This window comes from Cryptotermes secundus, unplaced genomic scaffold, assembly GCF_002891405.2.
Source record: "Cryptotermes secundus unplaced genomic scaffold, Csec_1.0 scaffold364, whole genome shotgun sequence".
NCBI lineage: Eukaryota > Metazoa > Arthropoda > Insecta > Blattodea > Kalotermitidae > Cryptotermes > Cryptotermes secundus.
Genome location: NW_019733841.1, coordinates 169,656 through 191,553, shown reverse-complemented (window position 1 = coordinate 191,553; position 21,898 = coordinate 169,656). Strand labels below are relative to the sequence as shown.

General features: G+C 36.2%; 2 protein-coding genes across 3 annotated transcripts in view; both read right to left on the bottom strand.

The window, feature by feature from the left end:
• LOC111868235 (fatty acid synthase) overlaps window positions 1–7,286 on the bottom strand; it is a 71,816-nt gene extending 64,530 nt beyond the window's left edge. The window contains exons 1-2 of the mRNA XM_033752976.1: window positions 6,907–7,286; window positions 6,225–6,350 (exon numbers count right to left, since the gene is read on the bottom strand). The gene's annotated coding sequence lies outside the window, so the exon portion shown is untranslated. The remainder of the gene's footprint in view (window positions 1–6,224; window positions 6,351–6,906) is intronic.
• Window positions 7,287–9,685: 2,399 nt separating this feature from the next.
• Window positions 9,686–21,898, bottom strand: part of LOC111868240 (poly(rC)-binding protein 3) — a 114,530-nt gene continuing 102,317 nt past the window's right edge. For both annotated transcript variants that reach the window (XM_023858710.2, XM_023858712.2), the window contains exon 10: window positions 9,686–16,631. In XM_023858710.2, coding sequence (XP_023714478.1) covers window positions 16,547–16,631 — 85 coding nt within the window. In that variant the 3' untranslated portion in view covers window positions 9,686–16,546. The remainder of the gene's footprint in view (window positions 16,632–21,898) is intronic.

The window sequence follows — 21,898 nt, the reverse complement described above, 5'->3', positions numbered from 1 at the left end:
AATACTCATGCTTCCTCACTAAAATTCAGTTTACATCTTGTTTCCTCCATCGAGACTACACGTCCAAACCATTTAAGGCACTTTCCTCAACAGATTTCTCCACATAAATCACATGGGTTTTAATAGTGTTAAACCCTCAGGACGAAATTCATATTTTGTTGCCCTCGGCAGTATTTGGAGGTGAGTGGGCAGCTTCCTGCCCCGGATACTTTATCCCTGGGGGAAGAGCCCCCGGGACCCATTGGATAAGAAGCTGTGTGAGCCCCAAGGCCAGTCTGGACAACATGGAGAAGAGAAAATTCTTTACCCCACTGCGACTTGAACTCCAGTCCCTTGGTTGTCCAGCCTGTAGCCAGTCACTACACTGACTACACTATGCCGGTTCCTATATGATAGCCAGTAGCTTACTAAAGTAATTTATTTCTTCTAATTAGGACACTGTCAGAATTAGCAATCAGATCACCATTCACAATCATTACTAAATTTGTCCTGAATTGCCATTACTTAAACTTAGTTGTGTAGTCTTTTTAAACTGTTTATGTTTATCCCATTTTCTTTGTTTCCAGGAGTTCCTCCTTTCATTCCCTGTGATTAATTATGTACCATAGCATGAACTGTTACTTACTGCAGAGTGGCCATGGAACTACATGCATTCTTATCTCTGTACTAAATGGAAATATATGATGAACTCAACACACAGGCTGTTTATTCCTTACAGATAATTTGCAGCATGTACAGAGCCATTACTAGGTTATGGCACAGTAAACAACTTATTGCCATAAAAATGATTGCACATGCAACAGAGAACATGTCACGTCCACAGTGACAGCACCTAACAATAGAAGAATTGTGGGAAGTTGTGTTCTCTGTGCTGTCCATGCAACAGCTATATGACACAATAATAGAAGAACTGTTGGAAGAGATGTCTTCTGTGTGGTCCACGCCAAGGTGTTATAAGCAGGACAGATCTAGGGTTCAGTTAGTTGTGGGACAGTCACCAGCCAGTAAGGATGTGAAAATGGATGGAAAGGAAGCTACAGCATTGGAAGTCCTTACTAGGCAACAACAGATGAAGATCCACCAGACTGAAAAGACTTAGTGCATGACGCAGTAAATTGTAGAGTACATGAATTAGCAACAGCACTAGTTACTTGTAGTTACAATCTGGAAGTGTTAAATAAATCCAATTAGCAATCTATAGTCACATTACATATGAGTGACAATATTTCAGAATGTTACAGGGGCACGCGATAGTGTAGTTGGTTGAGGCACTATGCTACAAGCCGGAAGGTAGCGGGTTCAAGTCTCAATTAGGTAATTGGATTTTTTCAATTGACCTAATCCTGCCAGCCACATTATGTCCCTGGGGTCAACTCAGCCTCTGACAGAAATGAGTACCAGGAATTAATTAAATAATTTTCCTGGTGAGTAAAGCGCAGCTGGCGCGTAAGGCTGACAACCTTACTGCCATCTTTGAGCCGATTGTCTGATAATGTGGGACCCTCAACATCTCACAACCCTATGGGCCTTCAAGGCCTGTTACAGGGATAGCTTTACTTTACTCTTTTTGCTTACTTCTGTCTTATATGCCTTCATGGCATAGTGCTTAATTAGTTGAGCACAGGGATAATTTTACCTTTTACATCTGCCTTATTTATTTTGTAAGGAATCTGTAATCTATGCACTCCAGTTTATTGGCTTTGCTTTACCACTACACCACTTTCACTAAACCACGGTTTACTCTGTAAAATCCTATGAAATATTTTCTCCATGTGAAACATATCACATAATACTTTATGGTGATTTCATTATTTTCCATTCTTCTTCTAAATTTTCTAAAACTGCTAACATAGGCAAGATTTTGACCTGGTACTACTCTTTAACTTACATGTTTTTTAGTTTTTCTGTTAAATTACTCTACAAGTGAGAACATTCAACCTTCATTTTTAACTATGAACAAACATGTGGAAGTTGCTCTGAACCTGTGCAGAAAAACCCAAGATAAATATTCTAATTGAATATCTTTACCACAAATTTGTATTTATTAAGTGATCACTAACACAGTCAGCCTCAACAAGACTGAATATGGATAGAGCAGTGCCTCCTATTGTTCCTCATAGTAGAAAAATTATGATTTTCATGTACAAAATATTATTTTAAGCTATTTTTATTTTGTGACTGATTCCATAATCAAGATAATAAACCATGAAATATTAACATCACACATGAATAAAAAGCATATGTAGAACTAATTAGGTGAGTAGACTACCATTACTACTGACACTACCATTTGGAAATGAGGGCAGAATAGCCTGGAGGACAGAACCTTTCATATTACAAAATGGCTTTTAAGACAGAATACAAACCTGACATACACACCTGCCAGCACTCACTGCCAGTCCTTGTGCAGGAATTTGGGAAAACTGTGGAGATACTCATTAGCAATCAAAGATCCTTAATGTGTGTATCTGTCAATGACACTTTTATAACATTCACAAAATTTGTATGACACTGCGCATTCTTACTAATGATATGCACCGTGGCAACAATAGCTTCTCTGCAATTTCAATAACAAAAGACAATTAGCATATGAACTTCAGAGCAAAGACCTCAAGTCAGTAGAACTTGGCCTTCAACCTGAACAGGTGACATTACTGATCAGATAAAATAAGAAAAATTCATTGATCAGAAAATACAGGCAGTATATTTGGACCTGACCTGTAGTTGCATGCTGTAAGTATTTAAGTAGGTAGCAGTGAGAGACCAGCTGCAGCTGTATTGTGGGGAGGGGGGAGAGTGGAATGTTGTAACTAACACCTTGTTATAAGCCATTCATACTCTACAATTTTACCAGTCAGTGAACTCAAAGTTCATTGTGCTGTTGACATTGGCAAGGTGTAAGAAAACAGGCAGTATCTAGGGGTTACTCACATGGTAATCACAATAGCTACACCAAGTAAAAATTCAAATTTTTATTAAAAAGCTGTCTCACTGAACATGCTTCTTATAGTATTGACGAATATTATAAATCAACTTCTCAATGAACACTTTGTCTTGATTGTCTCTCCTACGGATAATATAATTACACTGCTTATGTATCTACTAAAACTGTATCAGTGTTTGTATTATTGTACAGGACTACACTAATTTATAGTAGTTCTTAGTGTTTTCATTTGTCCTTGTATGGGTTAGGAATGTATATTTTATTATCTTATGTTCAGACATGGTTATATATGTATATTTTATTATTTTATGTTTAAACATGACCGATTCTGTATCCAATATGTTGGTTTGACCTTATATGAATTGAGAGAATGCAATAAATAAAGTAAAGTAAAGTCAGCTGCTGGACTGACTATGCCCCTTGGGACCTTACACAGACAACAGAGGTTACAAACATGTCCAGACTGATCACCTAACTTGCATGAAGGGGAAATGAGAACATTCAACCTTCATGTTGAGCTATGAACAAACATGTGGAAGTTGTTCTGAACCTGTGCAGAATAACCCAAGATAGATATTTACTGGTGACACAGGAGTTAAAAAAATTAAATAAATGATTACTTTAATTAGTAAGTCAAACATTCAAATAAGACAAATTCTGTCATGTCACACATAACAGATGTGAAAATGAACTGGTGAAGGTGGCAGCAATGTGAGACAGTAAAACTATAAAAAAAGAGAATGTAGTTAGAATAAAGGTGATAAACAAACAGGAAGAGAGAAATATGAATCATACTAAATACCAAAAGAAAATGATGAAGTGAAAATTACATTTTCATTTTCCCTGGACCCTATTTCAAAGAGCCTGACACTACCACAGTGTAAATAAGAGCATTCTAAATACATTTCAGGCTCACAATGACAAAAACAACAGTGTAAACAATGGAGCAAGCCACGAATAAACACGGACAATACTAAGAATCTCCTTTCTCAAAATAGACAGGCGACACACGATCAGCCACCTCCAAGAAAGACAATAGAAGAATTGAAACGAACCTGCATGGTTTATAAATTTTAATCCTAAACAACAAAGTTTTTAAAAAACTTTAAAAATTTTAATACAAGGAAGGCTGCTGTGACTGAAAAGCTGAACATTGTGTACACTGTGTATTTCAGACATTATATGTGTATGTGTATGAAAAGGAACCAGGGATGCAATTGGGATGATGAGAATTATAGCAGAACGAACTTTGGAGATAGATGAAGAACTGTGTGCTTGCTTTATAGACTGGAAGAAGGCATTTGACCGTGTAAATTGGACCAAATTAATGCAGATCCTAAAGGAAACAGGTATAGATTGTCATGAAAGAAGATTGATTAGTAAATTGTACATGGATCAGAAAGTTAGAGTGCGACTGGACAGAGGGGAGACAAGAAGTATGATGATTGGAAGAGGAGTTTGACAAGGATGCTGTTTATCACCAATTTTCTTCAACTTGTACAGCGAATGCCTTACCAAAGAAGCTCTAGACAGGCTTGGAAACTTCAAATTAGGAGGGCAAATTATTCAAACTGTGAAATATGCAGATGACCTTGTGTTAATGGCTAAGGAAGAAACTGTGCTACAGGGTATGATTGATAGACTAATCGAAATTGGAAGGTGCTATGGCATGGAAATGAATGTGGAAAAAACAAAGGTAATGAAAATTTCGAAACAACCAACCCCAGTCACAATAAAGATAGACCAAAAACAACTGGAGAATGTGAAATATTTTAAATATTTGGGTTGCTTGCTAACAGAAGATGGAAGGTGTATGTGTGAAATTAAATCTAGGATTGCCCTGGCAAAAGCTGCATTTAGCAAGAAGAAGAATCTTTTTACCAGCAAATTGGACTTAAATTTGAGAAAGAAACTAGTGAAATGCTACATTTGGAGCATCGCTTTGTATGGGGCTGAAACTTGGACACTTAGGCCAGTAGATCAGAAACACCTGGAAAGCTTCAAAATGTGGTGCTGGTGAAGGATAGAGATCAGTTGGACTGATTATGTGAGAAATGAAGAAGTGTTATCTAGAGTCAGTGAGCAGAGGAATATCCTACATGAAATAAGAAAACGGAAGGCTAATTGGATTGGTCATATCTTGCGCGTAAACTGCCTTCTAAAGGAAGTTATTGAAGGAAAGATAGAGGGGCAGATAGAAGTAACCAGAAGACGAGGAAGAAGACATAAGAAGATGCTGAATGACCTTGGGGACAGAAGAGGATATTTTCATTTGAAGGAGAAAGCTCTTGATCGCATCAAGTGGAGGAACTGTTTTGGAAGAGACTGTGGACCTGTCGTCTTGACAGATTACAGATGAATGAATGAATGTGTATGTATATAATTTAACACCTATTGTAATAAAAGTTTCAGGAAAAAGTATTGATGCCCTCTGAGGATGATCCGTAAGGATCGAAACATGTAAGGGTGATGAGTTTTCAAGTTATAAAACTTAAATAGTCACACTGGACGGTGTTGTTTTTGTCTTTGTAATTGTTAGTATGACAGACAAGAATGAAACAAATCAAATTCATTTCAGGCTTGTTAATATTCAGTTAACTTCCTCGGTAATTAATAGGAATTAGTACAATTTTACTGGATATAATACACAGATCCACATGACTGACCAAGTAACAGAATGTTTACTGATGGTGATAAAGGCAACAGATACTCCTGTCATGGTTTCACTGGCCTTCCTGCATTCTGCCAGGTGAACAATATGAGGCAATCAATACCCATTTATGGTTTTTTTGCTTGTTTCTAATTTATTTAATAACACTATCAGTAAATCAGAAATCAGATTATACAGCACTGAATGGTAGAGTGATTAATGAATAATACGATGGAACGGATGTGGAAGAAATTTAATGGCCTAACTTAAGGTTCTGCCTCTGTGGTCTAGTGGTGAGAGTTCCTGGCTATAGATCCAGAGGTCCCGGGTTCATTCCCAGTGCTATCAGATTTTCTGAGAAGTAGTGGGTCTGAAACGAGGTCCACTCAGCCTTGTGAGGATATCTGAGGAGTTATTTCAAGGAAATAGTAGCTCTGGTCTAGAAAACGGAAATTAACGGCTATGGGGATTCGTTGCACAGACCACACAACACCCTCTATTCACTAAAGTTGGCACTAACTTTGCCAACAAGAGGCGGTCACTCAGTCAGCATAGTTCACTTGCGGAATAAAACCATGGGGTACATATCCCAGCATTTACCTGAAAATAGTGAACTAAAAAAACAACTACCAGCATAATCAGTGTCCTGGTCAAGATTTAAACTGAGCTGTTCCAAATACAATCACATATGTTACCACTTGCACCAACTTCACTGGTATGATCATCTCCTTCAATTTTTCTGATACTATGTGGTCTCTGTAACAGAAAAGAAATTGTTTCTAAAGTGAAAGTTCCAATGAGACAGGGTCAACTGCTGTCAGTACTAGTATAAAAACGGGAATGAATGTCCAAACCTTACACGAGTTGTGAACTTCAGTATGACCTTGTCATTCTGATCTGTACACAGAAATATCCACACCCAGATATGGTTGGAAATTGAACCCAGGATCCTCTAAAAACAAATCTGGTATTTTACTCTGAGACAGTGAAATCCCTTGTGGAAAGCTTATTTTCACCTTAAAAATGTGGGTAAAATTTGAACAATGTTGCATCAAAAAGTGGACTTAAAATTAATAAATGAATCTGCTTCCTTAAACTCTTTTAACTACTGCCTGGGTCAAGATTTCAAACAAGACTCATAAAATCTAAATTATTTTCTATCACTGAAATGCATTTACAATCAGCCTGGTATTGCGAAGACTACTAAATCAATTTATCTTTTGTTTTCACGATAATACCAATAAATATTCCATTCACTATTTCATGGCACTTAGTAAATTACTCTTGCACTGGAAACAATTTTTTATAATACCTATGCTTTACTAAGTGAAGTTGGGCTGCAGTAGCACTCTTCGACCTGTATTTTGGAGGTGCTAACGTCAAATCTCAGCTATCTTGAATGATGATTTTCCTTAATTCCTCCATGCAAATTCCAGGATAATGTCCCAGTTAGGTCATGACCACTTTCTTCAAACCGTTATTCACCAACTATCCCACAATTTGACGCTGTGCAGTACAGATATTGAGTGTCATTGTGTAAATGAACTGTGCCCATTCATTTGCCCGTCCATCGATCCATCTGTCCATGGCTGCACAGCTGTTTGTTGGGTCTTGGTCAATTTTTCAGTTTCTTGATCTTTCCACGGTCAGCAGAACTCCTTCGATGGAGGATCAGACTGTCACAAACCCACTACCTGCACACAGGACAGCACAAACACAGAATAAACACACACAGACATTATCTCAAGTGGGATTCAAACTCATGATCCCAGTGTTTGAGGGCATGAAGACAGTTCATGCCTTAAATCGCGTGGTCACTATGATCAGCAATCCATCGAACTGGAGAAACTTGTACTTCAGTGCTGTCATCCTGAAGAGGCTGCTTTCTGGGTCCAGAGGCTGTAGACCTACAGAAGTGAATTCTGCTGTGGAACACAAACTTCCAGTGAACTTGAATAACCACATTCTGTAACTCATCCAATGACAGACAAAATTTTGCGAACATTCTTTTTCCTTTTGCACAATGTATTCCTCTCCTGAAAAGTTTGGTGTGCTTCTTACCATTTGAACAGCTTCGCTTCATTAGATATACATGAGAGTAATGGACTATCTGAAGAATGGGGCTGCGAAATGCCACTAGATTATGATGGTGATCAATTTCCCATAAAATGTTCTTGTAAGGACCAATACATCCTGGCTATGTGTAACCAGCAATGATAATTCTGAACTGCACGAATTCCTGGTATTAGATGGTGATACATTGCCTTCCTCAGAAGACAATTCTGGATCATGAAATCTTAAAGGCAGTTATACAGGACTTTTTACAAGAACATAAAATTATCACTTTTTGATGTACCAGATCTTGCAGAAGCTGAATGATGAGTTTAGAACCATACACACGCATATCATGATTTGATTTCTTCCCTGAATAGTTACCTGATACCAAAAATAAAATATCCACAAAATATGTCTGTTTCACAAAGATGAATTTTTGTAACCATGAAATATAGGAAGACAAAATAACAAATAAATAAATTAGATATAGTGAGTTTGATTTGTAGCATATAAGTGTACGTACTTTATGTCTAAACAACTTATGTGATGGTGGTTTCCTATTTGTAGTGATGTTTGCCCTCTGAAGATGGTCCACAGAGACCGAAACATGTAAGGGTGTTGAGTTTTCATGTAATAAAAAACTTACAGGTCACATTGGACGGAGTGATTTATATTTGTAGATACAGTGAATTTCCATTGTGCACCTCTTATAATGCATGCTACAGATTTAAAGATGATTTTCCTCTGTGTAAGTTTTGAGGTTTTTACGGCGATGACTATGAAGAAAGTCGTCTTCTGGGTTTTGGCGCCGTGTATTCTTCGTTTTGGCCAACATTTCGGAGGAATGTATCACCTCCATCTTCAGAGCAGCTGAATGGCTTGTGAATGTAGAAAGCTACTGCCAACGTCAGCCAAAACGAAGAATACACGGCGCCAAAACCCAGAAGATTACTTTCTTCATGATTTTCCTCGTTCAGAAACTACTGTAACAGGGACCACTTACAAAAATACTTTCGTATGTTGAAAGTTTTTTCGCAGCTGGAAGAGGAAAAGGTCAACATTTTCTAGCAAGGTGGCACATCATCCCTTTTCAGCAACTTCATTGGATGCTATAAATGGATGGGGACTGGATACTTGGATTGAATATCCCTAGATTCTCTTGCTGTGGGGTACATAAAAAGCGCAGTTTGTGGAGCCATTGAACAATTAGTGTGTTGAAATATGGTTGGTTTCTAATGGTGCACTTTGACAATGAAGTTATCTGTACTTCTTTTAAACTCAACAGGCAGGCATATTTTGTTAACTCGTTTTCTACTTGGACAAGTTACATTATCAAGGTATGCTGAAATATTAAAAAGCACGATTGTCACTCATGAAACCAAAATGCCAGAAATGCTTCAATGTGCACGTCATCTCAATATCTGGTGCATTATGATATGCATATACTAAAGTTTACTATGAAAATTCTAAGTTCATGTCAGCAAAGGATACAGTATTCTGAGTTTTAATATTGTGTAGTATCTCCAAATTACATGCTGTTCCAATCTAGACCACTCTCCTCATAGTCACCACTGTGAGAACCTCAAATCCAACACATTTTAGTCTATCATTTTCATTTAATTATGAACTATGCTCATGAAAATACCAACATCCTGAAACGCTGAATATATTCTATGGCCATTCTGCATAATTACAACTAAAAGTGTTCAGATACTGTGAACTAAAGATATGTGTGACTTCACCTACCTCAAAATACTGGAAGAATCACTCACAAATCTTATGGATAATATTTCCCATTTTTGGTCTTCCTGTATGTGATACACCAATCATTGCTGCCATTTTCAACAGCATGATGGTATGTATTATCACAGGGGCTGAGCATGGGGGGATCATGTTTCATCATGTTGCCTGGCCTGTGCACGCCTCTTGTAATGTCTGGATTATTCAAGAAGCTGCTCATCTGATGCTGAAGGATGTCAGTTCATCAGGAAGTCTCTGGATTAAGGTATATCTACTTCAAGGGAGCAGTCAGACCATTCTGTTTCTAAATATACACACTTTAATAAACAAAACAAACAGTACACAATGTGTTAATAGTAACAGCTTACAAGACAGCAGTACATGTGCAGTTCTAAACTTGTCTTTTAATGCCTGGTATTTTTTTATTTCTTTTACTTCAGTATTATTGCCCTTTACTTTTAATGCTATCATAATAGCAGTAATAAAACATCTTTGATTCTTCTTCTCTTTTACTTTCCCAAATAAATATTCTACAAACATCCCTCCCTACTCATTTCAGCTTGGAGGCTTCCTGAAGTGTGTACAATTTCGTTTCCTTACCCATTAAATCTTTCTTTTTTTAATAAATTATGTGCTGAACTGATTTTTGATGCCTACTAAATCAATCACACTACTCTGAATTTTACGATCACACACCAGAGTATTAGATATTGTGTAACAAATTTTACAAACCTCATTTACATTCATAATATTAGAGCACAATTTTTTAGTTCCTTGAATTTAAGTTTACTTGCCCTATCATAAAATATTTAGTATTGGATGGTGTTCCTCTAGCAGCTATTTATGCAGCAGGTGACTGGTGTACTGAAAATAAAATTATCTAAACATCTTTGCCGGTATAAATTTGTCCTCCACAAAGCTGAAATGTGTAAATGATGTTTCACTCTAATAGCAAGCAAAAAGCACTAACAACACAGAATTTTATTTATAGTAATATTTGTTTTGGTTCATTCTTTTTGATTTGCCATGTGATGACAATAATAAAAGCATCACCCTGAATAATAACATTTATTTACAAAGATTCCCCATCCTTCTTCCCTCCCAATAATGTTTTTGTTAAATTTCACCATCCCTGATTGATGGAGACATGAGCATAAAAACACATGACTAGCTCTTCTCATGTTAGATCTAATACAAAATCATGTAACAAATTTCCAACCAGAAACAAAAGCAATAAAAGAATCACTGCTTTGCTCTAAATTGCAATGTACCGCATTTGTTCCAGTGAACTCTGTATTACACAGAGGTGTATCTGTTCCAATACACAAAAATTTGGCACCTTCAGAATGCTAGTCCTCTACCCTCCCCATTCAAAAAATGTTAAAAACACATAAAAAACAATACTGATTTGAACAACCACGCTCTCATATACGTAGTTTCATTCTTACACAACTACTTATTATGTTTCAATTATTTACTTATTTAAATATGTTAGTTATGACCCTGTTCATTAAAGGCTAGAAAAATCTTCTCTTCACTCACACGCACTGTGGTAGCCTTGGTTTGGGTTTCAAATAGGGTTTCTAATTTTTATGATCAGACAATTGGATATTTCAGGAGGGTTTTTAAGATCTATTAACATTGAGTATTCTTGCATCTTAATTTCATGCTTCAATGCAATCTCCTTCCATGCCAGGTATGTATGTCAAAATCTATGTTCCTGTTTCAAACTAAATAGTTTATACTAGTCCCATAGCCTTTAATGGAAGAGGGAGTGCTTTTAACACTTCTGAAGTATATAACTGTGACACAGCAGGAATAACAGTACATCTACAACAATTCTGCTCAGCTGTACACCCTGTATCCTTCTCCCCATGTCTCAGCAAATATTAAACTGCAAAAATTAAATAAAAAAACAGAGATCAAATAGTTTTTCAATCTATAACTCTATTAATTCCTTCATGAACACCTCTCGTCAATTTCAATAAATACTATCATTAGTTCATACATGAATGGACACCCTCAAGGTAACAGCTGAAAGGAGACTCATTCTCACACCTCTAACTGAAATTCTCCAAATCAAGTCTTGTGCAACAGGAAGTAACTGAGACAGTACAGCCAACATTTGCATGAACCTGACACAGAAGAAAGACTGCAGAGGTCAGCAGTAGGACAGGTACAATCAAGTTTCCTGAGCTTCACATTTTAACATTACAGCCTGATGATCCAGGTTCCACCACACACATCAGGTGTTGTGGTTCAAGGATTTGGCACAAGCTTTCCAAGTTACAAACATTTGGCACATTAATTTGACTTGCAAACCTCAAGGTTATGCCCATCACCTGTGTGCTATAGGTACAAGCTGTCTCATCAGATGAACAAAATATATGCCAAATGATCTCCTGAAGGACTCGTGTCACAAGGGATTCTAACCAAGTATCTAAGAAATTAAACAGAAAGAAACACGTTCTAGTGGCAAAACTTGGTATAGCTTCATTCTACAGACCACTGTCCAGTGTTAATGCAGGGATACCAATAAATGCTAAATATGTCCCTTGTATATGAATGGCTGGATTTGAAATTAAGAATGGTAACATAAAATCTTTAAACATCTTGAAAATGAGATATGTACTTAAAAACTGTTCCTCACAGCCACCTTGGACATACAAAACAAGTGTACTGAAACTGGTGTTAACTTCATCTTATAAGATGGTTACATAATAAAAAATAAATATATCAATATTTTAAAATGATTCCACTGTCAACACATAGATTATGAATCATGCAATCAGCAACAAGTCACTTTTTACAGCCAAAGCAGGTCTACATGGAGCTAACCAAGATTAGCTTCACTAGAAACTAACAATTTGAATTATGTATCATTTACAAGTTGAACACTGCATCAGTACAGAAACAGATTATGTACAATTCATACAAAAATGATGCTGGATGTTAGGCAGTGTTTCATTCATAATTCATAACATGACTGGTCTCTTTCCTTGTTCCTTAGCTCTTATTTAAGCAAAACCGAGCGTCTGCCTTGAAAATGAAGGCTGGTATCCTGTACTAATGTACAAACTTGTAAACAAGATTTCAGTAACTATGTAGCCTTCTGTTTCATTAGCAGCATTGAACGAATGTAAAGATTTCATAACGAACTAACAAAGCTTCCCTTCAGAGAACAGTTTAAAATACAAACAGCTTTTTATATTATTAATACAGAATCAACATTGTTAGATATTTTAAGGATTATTTTCTTTGGAAGAAAGGTATATTATTAGTATTATATTACTTGATTGCCTTGCGTACAAATGTCCAAATTGGTTCACATTCAATGGAAAAGAATATAAATAACTAAAAGCTTTCCCCTTTTTTCCATAAAAAACGTCAGCATAGAATTAATGTTAAGGCCCCTGTGCTCCATGACATATATCACTTCTGGTTCATCCAACTCTTATTGAAATCAAAATACATATAATAGTTTCTGATTATTGCTCTGAGCTCAACTGCTAACTACTCCCTGCACTGAAAATTAAACTGAAACAAGGATATGTCACACAAAAGGTATCCTGGCCTCACACAGAGTGTTTCCAAGTCCAACAGCATCCTGTGACCAAGCTGGAAACATTCTGCAAATCACAATGACACCAGGTGCTGTCCAGAAAGGTCATGGGTAAGGGCACAAACATTTCATCTTCACACCAGTTTACTGGCTAGTACACAATAGGGGGGTAGAGGGATGGGAATCTACCGGTTTTCTTTGCCTTATACAAATGGTTGACGTTCATGTCATGGGAACAAGGTTCTGAGAGACTTCACCACCGACTTTTTATCTTAAAAAAGTTGGGAGTTGATAATATTTTGTTACCTATCCGAAACCACAGCCATAAACAGTGGTGGAATCACTAATGATATATATAATGAAGTACATTACTAACATAAATATATGTTTGGAGGAGAAAAATGCTCCCTTGCCCTCTTGTGCCATCATTGCACCTGAAGGACTTTTTAAACAGACAGAAAATTAAACCATTTCCAACTGTACTGTACCGTACCCAACTCAATTGAAATGTGTAAGACAGTCAGCTTTTTCTCCTGCCACTAATATTTCATGCATCATGTTGGAAACTAGTTAAGTTACCTAATATATCGTAAGATTTGGAAACCTCCTTAATCTACCTAGAATCTGGAAAAATTCTATGTAAAAAAAGACATCTTAAACAGGTACCCATAATGAACTTCTAATAATTCTGTATAACGATATCATGTTTTGAAGGTGTAGTGATTTGGTTCAGAAAAAAGTTTTCCTTTTTGTGTGGTGTCTTCTGGGTAAAAAACAAAGTTAAAAATTGAATGAGGTCACATAAAAACTGCTTGCAAAGCAGTGCACCTCTATAGAAGTATTAGGCTCTTTCGTAATGGGTATCCATTTAAGGGAGCGACAAAAGTGCATAGTGTTAAAACTAACTGTTAACATGGCAAATGATGAAAAGGTGCAAGAGAGAAAGAGAGAGAGACACTGGGCTATGCTACGTTGGTGCTTCGCATTATTGGGACAAATTTCATCAGTACACATTATGTAATAATACCATTATTAGCTTAGATAAATCATTTGCTCTTTGCACAAAAATATCTTTTCAGTCAAGATATTTCTTTTTATATAGTACAAAACACTGGTACATAACAATTATATTATTCTGAATAAAAAACTGCAGATATCTCCTAAACAAAACAAAAATAATCTACACTCCTAAAAGTTTAACCAATATACCAACACTCATTCATAATAAAGGAAGTATGACAACACATTAACCAACACAGAAAACAATATTCAGATTGTCCATGTTGTTATCAAGTTTATCTATCTAACTCTCAATAAATCCTGAGCACAACACATTAATTTGTCAGTGCAATGTGCTCCTCAGTATGTACATGCCAGCAAGTGGATACAATTGTATCCAGTTCCTTCCTAACTCATCACGTTAAATTTAAAGCTTATCATTTTAATGTATGATATGAAGCTACCTCATGTGAATTTTTTCTTAAAAGATATGTCTTTATCTTTGCTATGTGAGCACAAGAAAGTTTGTTTCTTCTCTGGAAATTACTTTTCAAAATGCACAAAAAAAATGTATATTTCGACATAATTCCATTCCTGCAACATCACATGTGATATGGCCTACACACATGAAGATCTACTCTTCAGTGTCACATGTGAAATGTCTTGCATGCTATTCCAATACTGAATGGGATACCTACTACATGTTTCATTATCACACAGGATATACCCTACATACTATCCTCTAACTCTTTTATCATCCCTCTGAGAAAAAAAAAATTAATCTGTGTAGCAAAACTGCTTCCATCAGTGGGAACACAACATGAATAAGGTACCCATACTCTGTTATCATCCGCACTCTAAGAGAAACTGCCCCAATACAATAATAATATTATTAAGCTATTTCTAATCACAGCAACATATCTGCCATTGGCTAGTGCTGTTATTAGTGACTTAGTCCTTGCTAAAACAACAATGATACATTTGTTAGACAAAGAATCTGCACACAAAATAAAGTACTTCCTAAACTACACTTTTTGTTCTTAAATGGAAATTCCTCTAAAATGTGATCCTTTCTTTTTCTTAGAAATTCATGCTCTCTTTCTTAAAGATGAGCATTAAATAGGTTACTTTCTTATTAAAAACTGGATTATAGTAAATAAGATTTGGCACATATTAATATTAAAAGGGTATAATATTACATGGAAGATATGATCAAGCACTGGAAGAAGAGGGATATGTACTACAGGTCACCTGAAGTCAAGCTTCCAGGAAACATTATGTGGGAGGAATATATTCAGAAAATTGATGTATGTCTGTTCCAGACTAAAAAAGGGTGAGTCCATCAAGGGGCTAAATCATTTACATAAGTGTATTGTCCCACATATGTTGTCTACCCGTTCTAATTCAGTGCAATGCAATTTCTTAATATCATTATGATGGCCTTGACAATTACAATCAAGATCTGATATGGTAAGAAACGTGTGATGTTTCAGAAATTGGCACAACTGGCACTGCCACTGTCAGAGTATTTCCACTTCCAGATCTACATTATTTTGTTGCACATACTTGAGTATTTCCAATTATGTAGCTCCTCCTCTGCCATGTGAGCAAACTTCAGCCAGGTCATATCCTGGATTGATATGGTCAATTTGACATTCCGTTCTAAGGTTTGGCTTTATTACTTTTCTTAGGAAGACACTAACTGAGATGTAACAATTAGAGTAAGTGTTAGGTATGGCAACTAGGACTGTGGCTACCAGTGCTAACATTTCATGGATAAATCTAAACAAGATAAGAAAAACAATGTCCTAGTATTAAAAAACCTAGTTTGTTCTAAGAAGAATTCACATCAAACTACTTGCTAGTGCGAGAAATACTTCACTCCTAAATTGATCACTAGTCTAGGTGTTATGTAATTGGTTATTAAAAGTGAAACATTCGAGGAGAAAAAGAAATTGTTATAGATGGGGATGTTATACTGTAATATACGGTGGTAGTAGTAGCAACGGTGGTGGTGGTGTTAATTACAATAAATAATATATAACATTTCTAGTATATAATAATAATAATAATAATAATAAACAAAAAAATCACAAATCTTTGGCTTGATCCCTTTACCGCCATCGAACTTACTCATTACACGGTGTGGCAAATATTGTTTTCAAACCAGAAAACACTACTAGCCATCCCTCTCATTTTCACCACCATAAACATACAGAAACAAACAACAAACATACAAACATTGCTTTCAACTTAGAAAACAATACTTGCAATACTTGCTTTCACATCACACCAACACACTCGTGCAGAAATAGTTGGCAAGTATTATTTTCAACTTGGAAAATATTACTTGCAATTTTGTCCCTTTAATGCATGCTTTAACCCTCCTACTCACATAAAAAGTTTGCAAACAATTTTGTTCACAATGACCAAGTGAAAATTACCATCACTTACTTTCTCCAACACATACTTCCCTCACTTTTTTTTTCTGCTTTTTGTCACAGTAAATCCTACACAAGTATTTCTTTCTTTCCTCAGGAGATGGAAAAGAAACACTTGAGCAGAGCTCCCTAATATTATTACAATACATTGTACATTAGTGTATTGGAGCCTTGACAATATGATTGGGTGTGATATAGTGGTACCCAGGCATTGGCATCCCAGCTGTCTCCATCGATATCCTGCAACAAAGATAAATGGAGCATCACACACACTGTCCCACCAAGAGGAGGTACCAGAATGCAATGCCAACAGATATGCATACATTAAAAATTCATTATATCACTGTTTCTCAAACTGTGTCTCATGACTGCTCTGAGAGTTGTGACCTACACTAAGTGGGGTCACTGAGTGTTCTAAAGAACAATTTAAAATGCAGTTGTATGCATGCACACTTTTGACAAGTCAATAAGATTTTAAAACACGTTTTTGGAAAATACAGCTCACTGTATGGGATGTAATGCTATTTAAGTTATTGTCACCATCCTGCCTGATGGGAGCCTCCAGCAAAGTGCAGAATTGCACTTTTGACTGGCAGGATTAAGAAAGCCAAGTTGCACAAATATATATTGCGGGAGAGGGAGCAAAACCACACAGTTTCAGAACTATACCATACTATAAGTTAGGCACTGTTTACTTATACTGCAGATAATTAAACATTTCAAAACTGTAATTTGATTTCATGCTTAGTAAGCCACTTTCACAAAATAAATTAAAAGTGGTGCCTAAAATTAAGAACAGGTTCTTTTCTTTTCTGATTAAGAAAATATGGCTAACATTCCAGAATATAGTACTCTTCAGTCACCAGAATAAGAACCTCAAATCTCACAAGAAAGAATAAGTTCATAGGCAAGATAAAACCAAATACTTCCCACTAAAATATGAAGATAAATCATATATTCATTTCATTTCTATTGCACATGATACACTGTCACATCTCACCATTTCAATAAAATCATTGTACCATGCCAACAGAAACAAAACTACAATTTCCCAGTTTCTCAAATAATGCACAATATAAAGATAAATCTTACATTTCTTTAACATGAAATAGTTGGTTACCTAACAATATCGGTCTGCAATTTTAGTATGCTGACTAAAGATATAGCTGAGTGTTACACTCATTTACAAGTTTGACAGATTAAATAACAGTGCTCTCCACTACCATACCAAAGTTCTCACTAAAACATCATTTTTCAAACTTACAAAGGGCAAACACTTAGAAAGCATACCCACTTGACTGGATGAATGTTCCCGCCCAACAGTAGTCTCTAACGCCTCTGATAGATGGGGGAAGCATTATAGATACCGCCAAGCCAGTATAGGCTGAACTCGCTGGCTCGGTCGGGACTGATGGTACGCGCCAATACCGGTAGGGTATAGAGACTGGCAGAATATCATAGAGGGAAGCACAATGGACCAATACTGGTCTAAGTGCATGGGGAACCCACCCTCTCCAATAACTAACTAAGATATCAGCATGAATTTGTAGTTACGGCTGGTTGAAAGACGGCCACAGAACACTCCAAAGAAAAGGACAACATTCATCAAGTCACAGCAGTGCCCATTCTTCTTCAAGGGAAAAATATACTTATGACATTGCCATATGTGCACTATCAACTTTCAGCCAAATCACTAATTTTCACCAAATATCCTAACATGGCAGATGATGATGTGTGGCAGGACCACCACCAAGCATCATTTCTATGGCTCTGTCTGATGGCAGTAACTTCTGAATCACTGGAGCTAGGCATGTGAAATGTGGTATGAGAATATATCATAAGCATACCTACACATTCTACATGAAGAATGCAATTATAAAAATAGCAATGACATGAAACTTTGAGGTTTATGTCCAACAAATTTAATGCACAAAATACATGCTTATAAGTTCTTTCCAAAAAGATGACTTTTTATTTTCTCATATTCATAGTATACATTGTGATCATGAATAAACTTATCTTGGAATTTTGAGATATTTATTTTTCAGCCCTTTGATTATGAATGTTATTTTTAGTAGGCCATCTAATTAATTTTTTTTTTAATTCACATAGTGGGGGTGGAGTCCAGCTGGATCCACTCGGCACTGCGGCCACTGATTGGCCTATTGTACCTGCCCCGGGTGATTATGCCGGAGAATTTGGTGGAATGAATATTGGCAAGGGAAACTGAAGTACTCTGAGAAAACCTGCCCCAGTATCACCACAAATCCCACTTGACCAGACCCGGGCTCAAACCAGGGCCGCCGTGGTGGGAACAGTATGCCAACTATCTGCATGTATGCATATGGACCCCACTAGTACGTGAGAGACTGAAGGGATTTTATTCATATTAGGAATTCTACAGTTCACCTAGTTTAGGTCCAGCTCCAAAAATAGGGGGCCTTTGGATGGGCCTCAAGACATTAGATGGCAATTTTCTCAAAAACGGCTAAAATTATTCTAATTAAATTTCATACGTTAAGAAGATCATATCCCTAAATAAAACAGAAATACCTTCAAGAACGTAACAGTATGCGCACTAGGGGCCCAAACACAAAATATCAATTTTCTCAAAACCAATTTTACCAGTCAAAGGGGTCTCATTGCTGTTCAGTATACAGCAACCAACCAAAAATATTCTACCCTGCAACAATTGTTTCATTTTCAAAGTAATACAATGAGGATCAATCATATATATGTGAAAGTATGTTCAATGTCTATGTGCTGATTCTTTTTTAATTTTTTGGTTTATTTTATGACCCTTGTCAGTATCTACAGTTTACATGGCACTGAATGGTAATGACTGGTGAATAATGAAATGGAAAGGGTTTGAAAGAGTGGTCTAGTCCAAAATTTGATTGGACAAGAAAATCACCAAAAAACCTCAGTCAGCAGAGCTGGTGCTCTGCTTAGGATTCCAACAGAATATCTTTCACATACAAGTCTAAAGTATTACCACTACACCATCCTGCTTGGTATGATGGTCATATTTACTGCTGCAAATAAATTCAGACTCGACTAGGATTTGACTACAAGTATATAGCCAACTATACATAACACCAGCAAACTGACCCACAGATGCATGTCGTTAAATTATAAATTTACAGTATTTAAATACGTGACCAGAACATTTGTAAGACTGGAAGTCTACAAAGTAAAGAAGGCTATTATGAGTTCTACTCAGAAGTGCTTGTTGAAATTATGAAGCTTTCATATTCTTGTGTCAAGTCAGTTAGCATGAACATGATCTACAATCTCAGCACCTTCTGCCTTCCCATTTATGCATTTTCTATGTTCATCCATTTCCGTAAGAAAATAAATTAATCTGCCAAACAAGATATGAAGAAAACAAATATTAAGTAAAAAGTAAAAAGTAAAAAAAAAAGTGACTCGCAAATAAGCTTCAAAATAATACGAACTACCCAATTTATACCTGCCCCCCCCCACCCCCAAAACAATAAAATTAATGCTAAACTAACCTCACAGGAGATAGTTAAAATGTCAAATTCTTCTGCTATGGACATACACATTTTAATACAGCCTTCAATATATATGTATGATTGGTACACTTTCTGCTTTGCTATTACGTGCAATTTCATCTGTAACACTGAAGTTCAATAAAAATATATTATGACAACTCTTTAATTAAAATTTTCAGTTTTGAAATATTAAGTTCATCTGTCAAAGTACAATAACACCCCCAGTTAAGGTTCTGTTTGGGAAGCAGTGGATCTGAACAAACAAAAATCTGAAAAATGGTAAACAGTACAAAAATAAGCTGTGTTTGGGCACATTATACACATGTATGGCCTTGGAAAAATATTATTCCTTGCTTATTCCAGGGCACATATTAAAGTTGAAAACTCCTCTGCCCATTTTTAATCAATACTGCTACTATGACAGTATATTTTCACCATAAATCCCATGGTTATAAACACTGTCTCAAAATTAATAACATTTTTTAACTTAGTATACATTTCTAACCTAGAAAAAAACCTAGTACAAAACAAAATCCTGTATTAAAACAAATACATACCATTAATTATGTTTTGTATCACTATTTCAAGTACATACACAATGTATCTAATGCAGTCAGTCTGCTATTAACCTGAGTTTATTGTAAAACAATGTGATTACAGACCAGACCTGACCTGCTCTGCAAAACAGAAGTTACAAACTAATCAACTTATTCCATGGAGAAAAGTACTTCTTGAGAAAGAGAAAATCAGTCATGTATTTTCTGCCTTGCATGATGCCCTAATGTTCATTACTGTGTTCATTATGTTCATCAGCCAATTTAATCTAGTCTGTATCCCCATTTACAAACAATTTTAACAGTATCCTCCTATCTACATCTACATCTTCAAAGCATTTTCTTCCTTTCAGGTTTTCCAACCAAAACTTCATATAATTTCTCATCACTGTTATGTATGCTAAATGTTCTACCCATACCATCCCTCCTGATCATCCTAACATTTGGCCAACGTACCCCACTACAGACTCAAGCAGCACTACCAGCAGCTCAGATATGGCGTTTACCCATAACAGAATTACCTAGGTTATGTACGTTACACATACTTCATAGAAAATTTCTTAAGTGTATGTGATGTGATCATGTCCATCAACAAACATCAATTTGTCTGGAAAATGGGTAACAATGATTTTAGATTATGTTCCTCCTAAAACTGGTACCCATAAGACTTCAGTACCATAGCCCTGGAGCCCATAATATGAAAAGCTGTTATTACTTAACACTGTTAATGTTTTCATCAAATATGATTTGGTTCACCCTGGTCCGTCACACTAGCAATATAATAAAAGGTTACAAACTCAGTCCAATGTGACTGATAAATGTATTTTTAATAGTAGTTTCTGCCTGTATTGATACATCCTTCTGAAGATGGTCTCTCAGACCAAAACATATAGAGGATGAAAGATTGGAAAAAAATTAAAAAATATTTATCAGTCACACTGGCTGGAGTTGATAAGCTTTTATAATCTGCATCGAAGTTACCGTATTTATGCATGTATAGGCCGCGTGTGTGTATAGGCCATAGCACAATTTTCAGACAGAAATCATTGAAAAAATAATTTTCTTGGAATATTATTTCAGGAGTAGAAATTATTCCGAAATTTGGCAACGTTTAACATTCCTAAGTTCGCAACTAGCGAAAATAACGGTACCGCTCGGAACAAAGGCATTGCGGGGGAGAGTTATAACCTTTTCGCCTTTACTTGACTTGTTGGGATTTTGGACTTTATCCATCATCCTGGATGGATAAAGTCCAAAATCCCAACATATCAGTGTGTTATACACCATCGTCAGAATCCTATAGTAACTATTTACTTGACTTGCCTGGTTAGTTCTGAGTGAAACATGGGTCGAGTAAGAGATTATACGTCTAAATTTAAACTTCAAGTGGTGTGTTACGCACAAGAACACGGAAATCGAGCAGCAGGGAGAAAAT